General features: G+C 42.1%; 1 protein-coding gene across 2 annotated transcripts; it reads right to left on the bottom strand.

Annotated features, from left to right (window-relative positions):
• Positions 1-2,476: 2,476 nt before the first annotated feature.
• Positions 2,477-18,837, bottom strand: CDADC1 (cytidine and dCMP deaminase domain containing 1). Of its 2 annotated transcripts, none has more exons than XM_017815105.1 (9): positions 18,722-18,837; positions 15,152-15,246; positions 13,458-13,635; positions 12,058-12,636; positions 10,024-10,073; positions 8,792-8,967; positions 7,586-7,775; positions 6,874-6,934; positions 2,477-5,645 (listed from the first exon to the last, which is right to left on the bottom strand). In XM_017815105.1, the coding sequence occupies exons 1-9, from the start codon at positions 18,813-18,815 to the stop codon at positions 5,572-5,574; spliced, it is 1,497 nt and encodes a 498-aa protein (XP_017670594.1). In that variant the 5' UTR covers positions 18,816-18,837; the 3' UTR covers positions 2,477-5,571. The 2 variants fall into 2 exon arrangements, with proteins under 2 accessions (XP_017670594.1, XP_017670595.1); XM_017815106.1 differs by having other exon boundaries at positions 5,318-5,645; positions 8,792-8,961.
• Positions 18,838-18,884: the final 47 nt, after the last annotated feature.

Genomic DNA, 18,884 nt, shown 5'->3' with positions numbered 1-18,884 from the left:
AGTGTTCTGACATTTACAGTGAGCATCAGCACACCTTTTTCTTTTGCTGTCTGCAGCAGCAGAACTCTCTGTGTGCCGGTCGCAGTCATGCAATCATGGAGTGCCTGGGGTTGGAAGGGACCTCTGGAGACCATCCTGTCCAATTCTCCTGCTAAAGTAGGTTCGCTTGGAGCAGATTGCACAGGATTGCATCCAGGTGGGGTTTGAGTGTCTCCGGGGAAGGAGACTCCACAGCCTATCCGAGCAGCCTGTTCTGGTGTTCTGTCACCCTCGCAGTGAAGAATTTCTCCCTCATATTCAGACGCAACTCCCTGTGTTTTGTTTGTACCCGTTGTCCAATGCTGCGTCGCTGGGAACCACTGGAAAGAGTCTGGCCTCACCATCCTGTCGACACTTTGTATGCACTAATATAATACATAATAACTAAATAATATAATTTGTGTGTGGATCCCGGCATCCCGGGGCGGCCTCCCCAGGAGACATTTCCCTGCCAGCAGCGCCCCCTGGCGGCCACGATGCGGTGATGCACCTTCCCATGGCGGCGGGCGGGGCGGGTGCGCCGAGGAAATTAATTTCATTGATCGCCAATCAAATTAGAGCCGGGGAATGAGAAATAAAAACACATTTTAGAACAACTTCCCCCCACCCCGATTTCTCCACCTCCCACCCCCGCAGTGGTGCAGGGGGACGGGGAATGGGGGCTGCGGTCAGTTCACCACACGTTGTCTCTGCTGCTCCTTCCTCCTCAGAGGGAGGACTCCTCACACTTTCCCTGCTCCAGCGTGGATCCCTCCCCCGGGAGACAGCCCTCCACAAACTTCAACATGAGTTCTTCCCACGGGCTGCGGTTCTTCACTAACTGTTCCTTCAGGAACAGGCTGCTCCGACATGGATCCCCACGAGATCACAAGTCCTGCCAGCAAACCTGCTCCAGTGTGGGCTCCTATCTCCACTGGCTTCCTACAGGTCCTGACAAAAGCCTGATAGAGCGCACGCATCCCACCGGGTCAGAGCCTCTTTTGGGCATCCACCTGCTCAGATGTGGGATCCTCCATGGGCTGCAGGTAGAACCATGCTCTGCCTGTAGAACCCCATAGGCTGCAAGGCCACAGCTGCCTCACCATGGTCTGCACCACGGGCTGCAGGCGAATCTCTGTTCTGGTTCCTGGAGCACCTCCTGCCCCTCCTTCTTCACTGACCTTGGTGTCTGCAGGGCTGTTTCTTTTGACTATTCTCACTCCTCTCTCCAGCTACAACTGCTCTTGTGCAGTAACTTCCCCCCCACTTATTAAATCTATTATCCCAGAGGCCCTACCACCATTACTGATTGGCTTGGCCTTGACCAGGAGTGTGTCCGTCCTGGTTCCATCTGGCACTGGCTGTGTCAGATGTGGGGGAAACTTCTGGCACCATCTCACAGAACCCACCCCTGAAGCCACCCACTATCAATACCTGATATACAGATCCAGTACAACAGTAATCCAGATCTATTTGAAATCAGCACATACCATCAGCCTTCTTTGGTTTCCTATTCTCCAAGGAATGTCACTTACTGGATCTAACAAATTAAAGCCAGATATTTGAAGTCTGTTTTGCAGGCACAATGACTGAAACAAAAAAATCTATTGAGAGGACTACAAAGTTTTTCAGAGTAGTTCCCACATTAAACATGGCTCTGGGAAGCCTGTTCCACTGCCAGCCTGGCTGTGTCCCACTGACTGTTCACTGTGTTTCTACAATGACACTTCAGTTCAAAAGCACTTCTGAAATGCATCCCCCTGCTTACTGCATGTGACTCCGTGACACAGGCCAGTCTTGGAGTGCACTGAGTGGATTCCTTTCAGATTAACAGGAAAACAAACTGTAGGAATAGCCCTTAATGTACTCCACGGGCTATCAGGCCCTCAGCCCATGTGCTCAGGCTGGAACTAGGTGGATGTAAAACCCCTGATGGGTCAGACCCCCAGCATCACCTGCTTCATGCTACAGACTCTCACAGCTGTTGACCCCGATCACCACAGCAATCCCGCTCTGCTCTGCGTGACTGGGAATTGGGACACCTGCGTGTGCCCATACGGGCAATCCAGGGCAGCAAAGCAGGAAGTGCAGCAGGGACCAATTTACTGCTGGATGGTCAAAGCTTCACCGACTTTGATCCTCTCCAACCACGGAACAGCCTGTGGAGGTGGTAGCTCATGCAGTGCTCTCTGAGGCACTTCTTACTCTCCTGAGGAAGAGGGAATTAATACTCACAGGCCCAAGGAGGGGGATCTCAGACCTTCCCTGGGACTGGCAGGAGGCACAGTCTCATGTTGAGACAAATTCTTCAGGCAGTGCAGAGGCAGGCAATCCAGCTCAGCAAACAGCTGGGGCTGCAGGAGCAAGGAGAGCTTTGGGCCAGTAAGGGGTGTGAGCATTCCAAAGCACTCCGTAATGTTCCTAATAATCCAAAGCACTTAAAAATACACTTCAGTACTTACTGTCAGATTAATTTATTAGCAGAAAACATGTTTTGCTGTAAGGCAGACAATTAACAGTGAATTTCTGTAATTCTTGGTCAAGAGGCCAAATTATTACTGATAGTTAATACCTGCAATTAAAATGATTGTTCTGAAATGAATGGAAGAGACACAAAATGCACATGGAAATTTCATACAACATATAAAATATATAACTTTAACATTTCTTGAGTAAATACTTTGTAATTTTTATGTAAGAAACAAACATCCTAGAGCTCATCTGCAAAATAAGCACTGCAGGAGATGTCCAATCTTCCATGGCTCTCCCTTGTAAGCAGACAAGCACAGCAGCACCTACAGAGTCCACAGGCTGAGAGAGAAACCCCATTCACATTGTTCCTGTTGGCCAAGATATAGCCTCTACTTTGTAATTCCAGTAAAAATTGAAGAAGTAGGGTTATATTGATAATCAGAGCCTACAGAAATTTGTGAGCACCTGGAGGAATCTGTAGAATACAGCAAGACGCAAATAAAGCCAGGCTTCCAAGCCTTCAGCCTTACAAGCAATTGCAAGTTTCACAGAAAATTTTGTAAAAAAATCCTCTTTTAAAAAAAAAGTTGTTTAAAGTAAAGGTAGAATCTTAAGTCCTCCTGAAGTACAGGTTACCAGCAGCGTTTACTGCAGTGTAGTTATTTCATGTGCGTGATATTTGACTTGTATCTTGACCACTTCTCTGTGTATCCAGGCCACCTATAATGTTTCAGGGACTTTTTGATTTCAGCTGTTCATATAAAGACACAGATTTTACTGATTTTAATACCAGCAGACTGATCAGTATAAAACTTGAAGAGGATCAAACTTAAACGTGGCCCTGTTTTTTTCCTTGCTTCTACCTCAAGTATAAGAGTATTGCCAGTGGATTATGGAAACCAGAAGGTTTCCGTGGGTGGAGTAGGGCAGACTTTAATTTGGGCAGTGATCTGTCGAAAAAGCCAAGAGTAATTATTCTAACACAAGATGCTTATAAAAAGTGAGGAGGACATATGTCGAAGTAAGATATTTATGATTTAAAAACCCATTATGAAACTCCAACATTTGACTTTATCCTCATATGAAAGATGCAAACAATGAAACTATAGAATCCTTGATCAGAGAAAAAAACTGTCTTTCTGAGGTTTATACAGTACCCAGATCAACAACTTAATCCCCTTGCAGCTGGATCTGCTCATCCTAGATTCAGGACCTAGGTTCCTCAGCACTGGATTACAAGACCTGGTGAAGTGGCAGCTCAGCAATTTCCCCATGAGCTACGGTAAGAAAGCAGTCTTTTGAGGTGTGATGCAAAAATGGATTTCACCATCACGCCCTTAAGTTGACAAAGAGGGTCAGATTTTTCTCTTTCGCTCTCTACCTGGTCCTGGGAAAGGAAGCTGTATGCATCCTGCTTGGCAAGGCAGCAGTGGTGAAGGAGGTCAGCCTGGTGAGATTTCTGCTGCCAGCCCTGCATGTACCACATTCAACCAGCAGCCCTGAAGTAGCCTTCACTCTTACTAGGCTCAGAGAAACAGCAGCTTCTCCAGCTTCAGGAAGAGTGAATTCTCATGATGGTAAGAGGATATAAGCATTCCCCAGTTCTAAAGTCCAGGTACTCAAGAATGAAGCTATGCTATGAGCCATGGGGAAGCACAGCTCCTTCCTGCAGCTCCAAGCATCAAGAACTGTACCTTAAATTACAGGACCAGTATCCAAACTGGGTGAGCACAAATTCCATATAATAATATCACTTTAAGGGTGCTCTGCACACTATCCGATCACAGCTTTGCTGTCTAGTTCCAAGCTTTTCCAAAACCTAAAAGAAACAAAGACAACTTACAGCAGTATCTTAAGACATGATTCCCCTTCCAGGACCTTAAGGAGGGCAGCAAAGACAAAATGCATGAAAGAACTGGAAAAGGGCTGTTCATGTATCCTACCAGCAGCAGCAGAAAAAAGTGTTATGGTATTTGCACTTGAGAGCTCAGCAGAGGAGTTAACAAAAAGTCTTGAGGCATCTGTTAAAACAAACAGCTAGAGGTCAGATTCAAAGCAGGAAACAGATGGGAATTAGGAGAGAGACCTCTCAAAAGATGGGTACAACTCATTGTTCTCATTACCTACCCCCTCAAAACTAGCAAAAGCACTAGACTGCAGTTTCACTGCTGTTTTAATGTCACCCTTGCTCAACATTAAAGATTGGCACCTGAAAAGATTTGGACTATTCCACTGGTACAGATCATCCTATCTCAGAAACAACAGGACACTGGCAATTTATTCACCTCTGCAGTCCTAGAAGCCTGTTAGCGAAGATTAACAAAACCAAAACACTAGCAATCTTCACATTTATGTAGGGGCCAGTGAGATGCATACAGCCAAATGCTTTTAGGCCTGCATCCAGAAGGTGAGAAAAACCAAAGCTAATCTTTGTCTTCATTAAAACATATGGACTGCACTTGAGGAAGGACACAAAGCAGCAAGGCAAGTACCACGAAACAACTGCTGCTATGGTAGGTGGAAGACAGTGTGTATGATTGATATCCAAATCATTTACCTAACAATGATTGCTATCCCAATGGTTTTGTGTCTATTATATTGCAGAGCAGACTGAGAAGCAAAAGCCACTTTCAGGAACAGAAACAATTGCTGGTGCTTATTTATCTACCATTTCCTAGAAGATCCCCTTGACCATTGTATTTGAAGAACTAGGGCTTATTTCTGCATTTTGCTAGTCCAGAACTTAGAAATCCATTCCCTCAACCCATACACCAAGCAAATAAGACATCATTTTACTCTTACTCTGATCTATCAGCAACAAACTTCCAGTATTTTTTTTAATGTGTTAACAATGATCAGCCACCCAGTTACTTTCACAGAAAATACAAGCAGCATTTTTTCGCCAGGAGCTTCTAAATTAAAAAGACCTTCAGGTAATTCCATAAAACATTAAAGACATCATAAATAAACGTATTTTAAAATTCACTTTCCAAACAATAAATAAAACTGTTCCTTATTTGAAAGTGCAAACAGGCTGTATTATAAAAAGTATGAAGCAAGACTGCAGAAGTGCTTAATTATTCAATAGTGACCAAGACACAGTTTCTTGTTTTGGTGCAGCTGGTCATCCAGCGATTTTGTTTTCTGGACCCCATCTAAAGAAAAAAATATGCGTCAAACATTAATACAATAGCAAGTATAGTCTAAATACTCAACACAGACAGGCAGACTGGAATAACACTGGAGGTGGGCAGGGGATGGAGTTCTCTCACAGAGGAACACACAGTAAGCACAGCTAAGAGGAACATACTAAGAAAAGAGAGCAACTTAAAACATTTCAGTGTTGAAAATGCAAGCACACCATACTAAAACATTAGAGAAATGAGCCTCGTTAAAGGTCATCAAACAAAGTACCCCAGGATGAATCTTTCTCCAGCTGGGTCTAAAAACCATTAACAGAGGAAGGGACAAACAAGCCCTAACATTTTGCAGTGATCACTAGTGGCATAAACACTGCTCTGAGCCCTTCCCTCCCCCCTTTTCCCCAGCCCATAAGGAAATAGCTAATGAAGAGACTTCTCCAGGGAGTATGTGGCTATTGTGTGCCACAAAAAACACCTTCAGTCTTTTCTAATGCCCCTATCAGGGTAGTCAGTGCTTTGAGCAACTGCCAGCTCCCTATCTTTACACTCTGTATCTTCCTGCTCGCGGCACAAAAATTATTTAGCTGCTTTTTCCACGTTATTTTCCCCTCTTGGTGAGAAACATTTTAAGGATTGGTAGCTGACAGAAGATCCCTTTGGCAGGTCCCTTTTATAGCACAAAAAGGCTTCAAAGAAAGACTTATCTAAACTCTGTTTTCAGGAGATGACAGCTCCCTTGCTACAAAGGGTGTGCAATGACAAGGATATTGTGACATTTATATTATACATGTGTATATACACACAAATACATAAGAAGCACTGAAATGTTCTGCAGAACATATTTAAATGACTTGGAGGAGTCCAATTTCTCCTGAAAAATAATGGCACTCTTTATAGAACACAATATATAAAGTCTTTATAGAACAAAATTTAAAACATGATGAAGTAGTCTAAAATTATCTATATGCAAAACAGCGTGGCAATGACCTTGATAACTGCATTACTAGATTTTGTGACGTGTGTGTCAATGCCAAGCATTTGTTAAAACAAGCTTGGTTTTGACTTACAGTTGGTTCATCTACTTATTCAAAAAACTCAGAGAAGTTTTCATAGCAAAATTTAACTCATTGAAAACAAGATTAACTTACACTAATCAATCACAGAGGAATTCAGGTTTGTTTAAAACGTGATCTCACTTATTGACTTCAGTCATAAAATGAATTAATGAGAAAATACTTACTTTCCCTGGCTGTAGGGTCATGGAATTCGAGGGCATTAGTGTACAATGGATTTAGTTGCCACTGATAAAAGAAGAAGAAAACATTTACTTATTCCAGAAGACAGAATAAGGAGCAAAGGGAGGAAAGAAAAGTACCCTAAAGACCTACACTGTGAGGCATGACTGGGGGTGAGGTGAGAAATGAAGGGCTCCCCCTTGAACACGCACTTGCTTTGAGGATAACTAACTGATAAGGAATGTGTAGACATTTACTCTCTTGAGAAGGGGAAATGAGCCTGTTCAACAGTGCTGCAGTTCATCATGGTGAGCACTGAGTGCAGGTGCACTTGGTTGCCTTCAAAATGCACTGCAACTCTTTCAGGAGCTGCTGGAAGGGCCAACAAAATCATACAGTGATCTCCCACATCAGCTGCCATGCTGTGACAGGGGAGGCTTTGGAGAACTTCAGAGTGCGAAGAGACCACCTCAAACTACAGCAGAAATGGAAGAGGGAAACCCCCACTGTAGATACAGAAAATAGAGACATTTGGCTCCACCATCTGCCATATGGCACAGCACTTCTCCCCAGTACTGGGACAGAGCAACCTCTCAATTCCATTCACCTGACTTGACAGCACAGTGCTCCCCTATGCTGGCTGCAGATGACTGCTCACTCTACTCTCCCATCAATTCTGCCCACAGTTTTTAGAATATACTATATTTAGACACTTACTGTAAATTTGCTTACACCCTCAAGTTCACCAAACTTCATATAGGATATGTCTGCTTTCTTTTTTCCAGCATCAACATCTCCTGCATAGATCTGCTTGATACCAGCCCCTTTAATTAAAGGGACACATTCATCACATGGACACTTTGTCACAAATATCATGCTTCTCTCGTCTGGCTTTATTTCTCGACATCTACAAGCAGTCAGAAAACAGAATTTCAGAGTTCGGATCTTGACGGCTTTGAATTGTGACAAACTTGACACCTCAGAAGAGGAAGTAAAGAAGTGTTATCTACTCTCAGAAGCATCTTATTCCTTATCAAGTGCACAAGTACACAATGATATCTGGTTTGGTTTTACTATCTGTGAACAAAACACTCATTCCATGTCTCCACACATATCATTGCTGGAAGCCTCATCAACTGCCACACTTCCGTATTTCAGGTTATAGCATGGTCTAGCAGGAAGCAGAGGCAGTAGCTTGTATTGAATAGTAACTGAAGGAGTGAATATCCTTCAAAAACTAGGTTCACTTGAGAAGTCTGAAGAAACCTCAGGAGTTGGCTGGTTTCCACACACATCCAAGTTCTACATCATAGGCATAAACAAAGCTGTGATTGCAACCCATACTTCATAACCATTGTCCTGGTGTTGGCTGCCACAAAGTTAATTTCTTCTCAGTAGCTGGTACAGTGCTGTGCTTTGGATTTAGTAGGAGAATAATGTTGATAACACACTGACGTTTCAGTTGTTGCTAAGAAGTGCTTACTCTGAATCAAGCACTTTTTTTGTGCCTCATATTCTGCCAATAAGGAGCTGCACAAGAAGGCGGATGTGTGACCCAAATCGACCAAAAGGATATTCCATACCACAGTGTCATGTCCAGTATGTAAACTGGGGGAATTACCCAGAGGGGGTCTGGCATTGATCAGTGAATGGTGAGCAATTGTATCATGCATCACTTGTTTTTTCCTTATTAGTATTACTATTATTATAATATCTTAATTTGTTTCAATTATTAAACTGTTCTCATCTCAACCTGTAAGTTTTACTTTTGATTCTACTCCCCATTCCACAAGGAGAGGGGGGAAGAGCCAGCAGCTGTGCAGTGCTCAGATGCCAGCTGGGCTTAAACCATGACACGCATTTGCCATGGAATTCTTTCTGAACCATCTCATTCTTTTCAGTGGTAAAAATAAGCCCATTTACCTGAATGTCAAGGCGTTCTGCTCCGCATGTATAATATATCTGAACTTTCTGATTTCACGATCTTTTTGCTTATCATCCATGTGTGGAAAATCAGCATATTCAGATCCAACAGGAAAGGCATTGTAACCACAGCCTACAAAGTACATTGCTCCTGTTCCATCACAGCTTCTCTGCAACAGTAAGCAAAGCACCAAATTTGGAGGTATTTAAACTGTTCTCAGTCAAAGTGCTGTGCAATGTATGCTGTCACATTATCAGTTCAGCCAAGTAACAGCAGTTGAAAGAGAGCTCAGCTCTTGCAAACTGCTCCATGTCTGTATGGAGCTTTTCCACCAGGCTCTATAGGACCCGCACAGGCAAAGTGTAACGTCTCAGTTACGCTGCACCAGGCTTTAGAGGCTTTCCTTTTGGCAAGTAATACTGATAGCAGTGACAAGAAATCTGAAGGACTTAGTCTGCAAGGTATAAAATTAAAGACAACTGGAGTTCATCCCTGATGTGCCAGAGATGGTGTTTCATCTCCCTCTCAACAGACCCAGTGACCAGTGGGCCGATAAGTAGCAAACAGCAATTGAAACCAGAACAAGAAACAAACCAGCAGTAAGCAGCTGATGACTGGATGCTAAAAACAAATGAAGAGTATGTTGCACCTGCATGAAGAATGAGGCTTCCTGGGACTGGTAACATGCATAATGAGAGACATAAAGAAATAAAACCTTTATGTTTGGAGGGGAAAAAGCACCGTAACAATATCTGCAGAAAAATACCACTTTCATGCAAAAAGGAAAGTGCTAAAGCCAGTACAGCATTTCAAGTACAACAAATATCCTCAAGAGATTTTTGTCTTTTTTGTCAGGCTATAATTGCACTGAGACCTCTCCAAAAAAAAGCTGCAAAGAGGGATCATGCAGAGTAGGCACATGCTGCCCAATCAGCAGCTGTGGCAAAACCTTGTAGCCAGGATACCTGGAATAACTGACAATGACTAGGGAAGCAGGCACACTGAAAGTCTAGGTGGAGATACTGTAGTAGTTACTAAAATCATTTATATTTCCCCTTCATCTAAAAGCGTAACAGTGAACCAGTCATTAACTTAGTTACTAAAGCACGAGAAGTGCAAGCTTTCTATAGTGCTGTGTGTTTGCATGAAAAACAGAGGTGTATAATGGTAAATAAAAAGTTCAAGTGTATGAGTTTTGAGTGCAAGAAAAAGTAACTTTTTCAATACTTACTGATTTTTCTTCTGCCCAAATAATAGCTCCAACTCCTGTCTTATGATCCTCTAAAACACATAACATTTTAGGAGTAAATAACAAATAAAGGACTTCTGAGTTACCTATACATTAACATATGACATCCTAGAGCAAGGAATAACATTTATTGTTGCTTTGTGGACAGGAGGAAAGAAATGCAGAAAGATTAAGAGCTTTGAAATCATATGAGCCTCCTGTAAAAGCAGTGTGCTTTAACTGCAAGGCAGTCATTCTGAGACTTGGTTGTGTACATTTGTGTGAAAATGCAACAAAGCAACCAACACATAAGTAAAAAATTGTGTGCCAAGAATGTACGTGGACAGGTTCACTGATGTGAGACAGCAAACTGATAAAAACCTTCTTATTGTTTACTACTTAATTTAATTACTTTATTTCTGCCATTCTTTTAAGTTTATGGTTCTGCAGTCTGAATTCCTATCAAAATTAGTTGTATTTTATACCCAATTCAGAGACAAAATATTAACCACTGGATTTGGGTGTGTGTGTTATATCACTACTGCAGGAAAACTGGTACCCAATTTTCATTATGTGACTTGGAAGATTTTTATGGAACCTGGAAATCCTCCACAGTAGCGACTGATGAGAGTCTTGACCAATTAAAACAGAGCATATCAAGGAGAAAAAAATGCTTCAGGCTTCCATTGATTGATATTGTAGAACACACTGTTTCTATTAATCATTTCCATCATCCTTAGCATCACTACCATATTGAATCACTCAAAAAGGGTCTTTCCTGCCAAAGATATATTTTATGGGAACTTTTTTTATATTCTGCATATTTATTAGTCACTGATGAAGTGATGAAAATGATAATCACTGATTATCATCAGCACATAGAAAATATCCTATGATCTTGCTCCCCTTATATCCATCTATATAATAATGTGAAGCATCTAAATATGGGGGGGGGCTGCTATTTGTTTTAATTTCATTACAGGACTAAAGTGGAATAGGACTTTCCTCAAAAAACAGACCTGAGTCCAGGGTAAAAACCACACATAAAACTGAATTTTGCTGCCTCAAGAATGAGTACTCAAGCTTGGCCATTCCATCTTGTTCAGTACAACAGCAGCTGTACAAAGAACTCACAACTGGTTCTGTAAAACTTCTGAATTGCATCTAAAAAATGCAATCTCCTCTGCAATTTTTGGAGAGCAAATCTGTGGAGGGTACCTAACTTGATAGGTTGGGTCTGTGTGTGTGTGTATTGGGGGATTAGTTTTGGTTTAACCTTTATGTATGTACTCTCTAGTTGTTTACAATGGTTTAGAAAAAGCAACTATCATATCTGGAGGACAAAAACATCACTAAGGAGTACCACCAAGTTTTAAGTCTTCATATTCTGTTCTCTGGAAGAACTTATTGGTTTACTATGTGGCTACCCAGAGAGAATAAAGTAGCAAACAGAAGTCATCTCTATCAAGAGAGAGTAATAAATATCCTTCCACCCCAGAAGCCTGTACATAAAACTCCAGCATCTGTGCAAAAAAAACCCAAATCATCAGATATATAAGCACTTCTACTAAGAAGATTAGAACTAGGAGACTTGATATAACTGTACTTACTTAATGCCCTACTGAAAGGATATTATTTCACTGCTTTTTTTCTGAAGTGTACATAATCTGCTTGAAATATTGGCATTTATTTGATAACAGAAGCATCTTGTGAAACCTCAGTAAAAAGAGCCTCAGAGCAGCTTGAAGAATGTAAATGTCATTCTGGTCTGTTTTCAGTAGGTGTTGGACACGTTGGCAGGGCGGGGTTTGCCAGCACTGTATGTGAAATACCTGCACTGATTTTCTCTTGGAAAGCTTTCACACACAATACTATGTACCCCTGTGGACTCTTTACTATTACTGCTGCACCTGTTTCACACATGTAGGAATGGAGTTCCACAGCTTGCTCAAGGAAGCATTTGGAAGAGTAAGACTGAAATCAGGAACTTTCTCTACTCATGAGACCCATCCTTGTTCCGCTGCTGTAACAACTCACCTGTCCGATACGCAAGGAGCCTGGCTTGTATCATACAGTGCCTTGCAATGTCTTGGGGCAAACACTGCTCGTCTGCTTCATTTGCTCTTGGTGATTCACAACTGTAAAATCCAAAACATCCAAAGACGGGGACACTGGCAGCCACTGTTGCCAAGACCAAGACAAGATCTTTCATATTCTGCCTAAGGTTGCTGAAGTATGGATTTTCACAGAGGTTCTCCAGTCCCATTGTCATCAAAATTTGCTTGTGCATTTCCTCATTTGAAATTAGGAATAAGCTTTCATACTCTTTTATTCTCTCTTGTCTACATGCAGTATAAAAGTCAGTATTACAGTCAGGCTGTGATTTTGCTATTTTCTGAATAAAATCAAACTTGGTGGAAGTTTCTTCAATAAACTGCACCATATAGCACACCAAAGGCTGAAGCAGCACACACACACGAGCACGACTATTTGATTTCAGTCTTTCTACTGCTTTGGCATCTAACTTTGCATCATCAGTACTCGTGGGATTGGACGCCTCGTTTTGCAAGCTGATTTCAGGATCTGCAGGCCAGTAAGAAATCCTGTTCACCCCGGCTGGAAGAGAAGATAATGCAGCAAAAGGAACCATGCGAGTACAGTGGAACATAAAACTCATATTCAACACACTATTGCCTAACCCAGGTTTTACTCCTCTAAGGCCTGAGTGCTGTTTAAGGTGAGTCCGGACAGAAAAATGCTGGTAGATACAAGTATCAAGGGGTTATCTGGCTTGATAATCAGACTATAGACAAAAATTGGAGTTTCCCAAGTTCTAAGATCTTTGCGAGAGCCTAATTTTGCATCTTACCTACAACAGCTACATTAGCAACACACAAAAAAAGTTAGCACTAATAGATGTTGCTGCTGAGATTAAAAATCAATATTTGCAGAAGGGCTGTGCCAGAATTTCATGAAGTGAATAATCTGGCATGTCTTCATCTCCCTTGGGAAAAGGAAACCCTTAAGTACTCCCTGTGATTTTTCTCTCTCATAAAAAGCACCCTTCCTCCAGTGTTACTAACAAGTCATGGGAAGGCAAGGAAAAATGTAGCAACCTAGGCCTTTTCATCAGGCTTAGGGATGCTCTGGCAAAGTGCAACAGGTACGTCAGAATCTCAGCAGTGCAGCCCACCTGAGAGACAAAGGACCACCAATAATAACAGCTGCACAGAGAAAGAGGCTCTCGGGAGCAAACCCTAGTGTCTTGACCATCAGCTCCAGGAGATGTACATTGACTTTTGGAAAATATCAGTGCAGTCTACACAAGTTAGGGACTGGCATTCACAACTGGGACAGTCCAAAGAGAAAACAGGCTTTCCTATAGCATGCACCATGAGCATAACATTTACTCCTATTCTACTACAGTCATTGCTTACCATTTACAATCATTTTTAAACAAGTTGAACATGGTTTTCTGGAAAAATAAAGATCACAGGTTTTAAGTCTTGATCCATGTTTAATGAGTGCAATCTGGCCAGCATGCAAGTCTGTACTGGAACAATGAAGACCAATAATCTTCATGTTTTTCACCACAACTAGACCACTCTTCTTCACCTACAGAAAAATGCATTACTATTATTATTATTTTACTTTTTTTCAACATGAAGACCACAGAGATGTTAGAAGTCTTCCTTGGGTAACAATACACAACCAGCAGCAGAGTTCTTCAGTACAAGTTGTAATATGAACCATTAAACAATCTCTGATACACTTTCCAACACATTTTTTGTTGTTGTTTTTTTTACATGTGCCTGTTAACATCAGTGCTTGTTTCAAACTCCAAATATGAACCTGATTTTTTCTGGTCATTGTTTTGCCCATAACAAAATCCAGAAGGAGTAAAGAAGATTCTATCAATTATAGCTGAAATCCCCTCTGAATCAGCCAGCATCTGGAAATGCTCATAAATTTAACTTCTATCTTAAGCTTGACCACTGAGGGAGCCAATAGCTTCTCCAGCTTTATTTCAGTCTCTTCCTTAATGGAAATGAATCCTAGTTCTAAAGGATCTTCAATGAAAAAACTCTGTATACCACATACAAGAGCTATTACAACTGAATTCCCACGTATTGTGAGGAAACTGGATACAAGCTAGTTTGATGAAGCTGGTGAAACAGATCTAATTAGACAATCCAGCTGCTACTGAACACTGTTGCCTTAGATCTGTAAATTATTCAGTTGCTTTGTGGTTACAGAAGTGAGGCTGTACGAAAGCCCTACCTACAACCCAAGAGCCATTCCTTACTGAATTACTGAATTTCAAACTGCTTTTGAAGTCTGTCTGGTGCTCCTCGTCTACCCTTTTTTCAGATTTAGCACACCAAGCTCTGAAAATTAGGCCTAATTTTCACTCAAGTAATTTTCCTGTCTTTCCTTGCCCTGGCTGATAATGTGCTATGGATCTTAGCATAGGGGTATGCTCTGCAAAACGTCGTAATCATTTTAAATAGTGCAATAAGAAGTCTGATCACAAAAGGAAACACCCTGTCCCAAGACACTCTGAAAATGCCCCTCTACTTTGAAGTGTAACAGTAACAGGCTGCTATTTAGAAGACCCATTCTGAAGCACAGTTTCTTTTCATTGTCACTAGTTACCTACAAGTCCTTTATCAGCAAACATTTCAAGTAGTTGTGTGCACCTCCACTGTATAAGAGAACTGATCTACTACAATCATGACATTGTAATTCTAAAAGTATCTCTACACCATTGACTACATTGACTTTAAAGTCATAATTAGCATACACACAGTATACACCATTCCTCCTTTGTTATGCTCTTTAAAATACCCACCATTTTTTAGTGCTTGCTTCACCCCTTGGGAATATATCTTGTATTTCAAAGTTTTTCAGAAATAGCATGCTATTCACTCATTTTGCTACTTTTCTCCCACCACTGGATTTTTTTGTACTTCTAAGAAATAATTGCAAAAAGTTTACTAGTTTGTTGTTGTTGTTGCGGGGGGTTGGTTTTTTTTCGTCTGGACTATCTGTCATGTAAAGAGCAGTTGGGTTAAGTTCATTGCAGGAGCTGTTCAGAAAGACCAGTTAACAGTAAGTATAGACATTTTACCTGTGATTTTTTCCATTGTTCAGATGAGGGAAAGAGCTCCATCCAGAGACTCAATAAAGTAAAAAGATTGACCTTAGAAAGTCTTGGCATTTGACCTGTCATTTGAAGGAAAAAGGAAATATTTATTAGATAATATTTATAAAGAAACTCCACGTTACTGAACATTGTTTCTCAAGTCTTCTACACCACAGCTGCTACAGAAGCTGGTTCATCAACCCCTTCTGTTTCAGCAGCTAAATCCACATAGTCCTCTTCAGGGCAGTCACTCAGGATGCACACATCTGGATGCAGAGATCAGATCTGTGCAACAAGAGGAAGTGATGAAGCTTTCATTGAAATTCAGTGAATTAATTCTACTAGGAGGTGAAGAGCAGAAATCACAGATCAGATCATCAGATCCCACATAACTGTGCTCAAGTGGTTCACAGATGGTTACAGAATCTGAGACACAGCTGATTCAGCTTCAGGCTCACCACAAAAGAGAGCAGAGACACCTAGGCATGCATCATGATCTTACACTGACACCTGCAGCAAGAGGGGATAGAATCATAGAATCAGCTGGGTTGGAAAGGACCTCTGAGATCATCAAGTCCAACTCTTGATCCAACACTGCTGTGGTTACTAGACCATGGCACTAAGTGCCTCATCCAGTCTCGTCTTAAAAACCTCCAGGGATGGAGAATCCACCACTTCCCTGGGTAGCCATTGTGAAACCTTCCAGTTACATCAGTTGTGGAGATCCTGCTTCTGGACTTTTACTAACCAGATTTTGGTTAGATTTCTACAAAAATTTAAACCTTTTGCTGAGGCTGTCACTTCTGACAAAATAACCAAAGAGGTGGCAAAGAATCCCTTCTTGGACCACCAACTTGCACTGTGCTGTGCTACTACTCAAAATCTGGATGTGGTCCTGTGAGGACCAGTGCTCAGCAGTACTGAGCATCCCACAAAGGAAAAAGGAGGAAGTACTGCACTGCTCGGCAAAGCTTGCACTGTTCCAGATGTGAAGCTGTCTTGCCTCATACTTGGAAAGAAGGTAATTAAGTCTTCAAAAAAGTTCCAGTCCCTATTTCAGGGGTGCTTACAGAGAGCTGTAACGAACACATATTCCTCTGCAGGTCTCACGTGTGCTGTCTGACAATAGTATTATTTCTGGTTTTGTCCTTTCCCACAAACGTTACAGTTTTTGCAAAGGGGGAAAAGGCAGAGACAAGAATAGAATACAATAGAGGAAAACATTCTTTAAGTAGTTCCAGCAGTTTGGAAGAGATATAATCACATACTAAGATTGCTTGGGTGGGGGAGAGGGTTCGTTTAATGACATGTCTGTGAACCAAAACAATTAGGACAGCAGATAAACATATGGAATCCATAACTGAAATACCATTTTCAGACAGTATTTTAGCAGCTTTTTTTTGACACAGAAGTGTGGGTTTGGAAAGCAAATATAGGCCTGTGAGCAGCACCATCTGATGCCACACTGTTCACTACTCCTTAGGCTGTTCGGCTCTGCTATTCCACTGCACACAAGCACTGGAAGGGGTACCAGGTGTGCTCGAAATGTATATGGCAGGCAGCACACACTACTGTCATAGCAGAAGCAGGTACAGTTCCCAGATAGCAGGTTAAAAGAAACAAAGCAACTTATACCAACTCAAACATATACCCTCATGGATTACAATTTGACATACAGAGTAGACTTAGAATAGACCAAAAAAAGTTTTAATTACTGTTTGTTTTCTTGGACCTAACCTGAATGCAACCTGTCAAAACACATGGGAAACAAACTGAAGAATGTACATCACAACATCACTGTTGTGAGTTGACATGAATTTGTAATGAGAAGCAGGAGAATATTATGATGTAAAAGGAAAGACCTGTGGTTACAGTTATTATATCTACGTGTTTGTATCTTTACTCACTTAGGTACTTAAACACTCCTTTAGGTTCAACAGAGTGCAAAGATTGCCGATTAAAGTGAACCAGAAAAAGGCAAAAGACATCTTACAGAATTTAAAGCAACTACAGAAGATTGGGGAAGTAGAGGGATCAGGCTCTCTGCTACTGAGAGTAAAACCAAGTATAAAAGGAGTGCTCTTTTCAAGTGTATTAAGCCCACAGCTTCCCTACTTCACACAAAGGTATGATTTTATTCCTCCAGGTTAGGAATCCTGCTTCAGTGAGGCAAAGCATGCTCCAGGGAAAGCATGCTGTGAAGGCTAGTGACGAAAACTCCACTGCTCCTGCACTTGCAAGCAAACAGGAGCAGGGCACTGCCCATCCAGACATGGCTCAGATACAGGATTATGCCATGTTTGTAATGCAGAAATTCTTAGTCCAAAGTCTGTAAGGCTTATAAGAAGTGCTTTGACACCATCAAGGAGAAGGATATTGGTGACATCACTGTACTGCCTGGGAAATGGAAACTAAAACCTATTTTCAGTGTTCATCATTTTTGCTTGCTTGGAAGCAGGATTTCCATAAAACTACAAAGAAACAAAACCCATTTACCCATCAGAGACCTGGCAGCCCTGTCAAGGTGCTTAGTGTGGGAGCTATATAGACACCAATCTGTATGAGCACACCACTCCCCGGGACCGCAGCGATAGGATCTATGAAATCTGTCAGAATCTGCTTCATGTGGGCACTCCCAGCCTTGTGAGGAAGTTGCTCTCTACTAAATCCGTACTTGGGCCCTGCTGTAGGGGTTAGTGAAAACACCCCTTAGAAGGCAAGTGTTCTTATGCACATTGCATTTTATTATACTTATCAAATATACATGGTATTGGAGAGGAAAAAGAGATCATCGTGATGGGGGTGGGGAAGCAAAATACAAGCTTATGTTATCAAAAGGCCCTTATGGAGAAGGGTGCTGCCAAGCAGGGGTGGGGGAGGAGGGAGGAGAGATATATATAGATATATATATATATACCTTCTTGCATATATATGCATATGCTTACATATACTATAACATATATAAGTATATATATATACACTTTATATATATACACTAGATATAGTATACATAAACTGTATACATAAGGTATATATTCTTATATATAGGTATATATATGCTTACACATACACTATACATATAAGTATTGCATCCTTTCTATATCTAAATATATATATACACTTTTTATATATACAGACACACTTTATATGTACATATATAGTGTGTATATATATAGTATATATAGCGTGTATATGTGCTCTCTATAAGTATATGTTTATGTGTATATATATGTATGCATATATGTGTGTGTATATCTATCTATCTATATCTCCACTGAGGGGCAGGAGAACTCTCTGAAGCAGCAGCAAAGGAGGGGGAAGGAGGGGGCTCCGAACAGCCCCAGGAAGGCGGAAAGAGCCTCCTGAGGAGAGGACAAACCGAGGCATTTCGTTAAACACCAGGGAGCACGCGGCGGGTGAGGAGAGACCCGCGGGCGGCCGGTCAGCGCACACTCCCTCACACCCCCCTGTCCCGCCCCGCCGTCAGCGCGGCGCGGCCACGGCCCCCTCACGGCGGGGCAGGCCCCGGCCCGCCCCCCCCGCAGCCCGGCTCACCGGCCATGCTGTCGGTCTGCGTGCTCGCCGTGCTTGCCGTGGTCGCCGCGTTCGCCCGCGGCCCCCCCGCCGCCGCTTCCTCCGCGCCGTGCATGGGTGCCGGTGCCGCCCGGAGCCCCCCGCCGGCCCCGCTCCGCCTCCATGGCGGCCCCGCCCCCATGGC

This window comes from Lepidothrix coronata, unplaced genomic scaffold (genome assembly GCF_001604755.1).
Source record: "Lepidothrix coronata isolate B3197 unplaced genomic scaffold, Lepidothrix_coronata-1.0 Scaffold48, whole genome shotgun sequence".
In the NCBI taxonomy this organism is placed as follows: domain Eukaryota; kingdom Metazoa; phylum Chordata; class Aves; order Passeriformes; family Pipridae; genus Lepidothrix; species Lepidothrix coronata.
The sequence above is the reverse complement of the archived record's forward strand: the minus strand, read 5'-3'. Positions and strand labels throughout refer to the sequence as shown.

Coding starts and splice junctions, on each gene's coding strand:
- CDADC1 (XM_017815105.1), bottom strand. CDS start 18,815: ATGCACGGCGCGGAGGAAGCGGCGGCGGGGGGGCCGCGGGCGAACGCG. Junction 13,636..15,151: donor AACAATGGAAAAAATCACAG/GTAAAATGTCTA, acceptor ATTTTTCTGTAG/GTGAAGAAGAGTGGTCTAGT. Junction 10,074..12,057: donor GCTCCTTGCGTATCGGACAG/GTGAGTTGTTAC, acceptor TATGTGTTTTAG/AGGATCATAAGACAGGAGTT.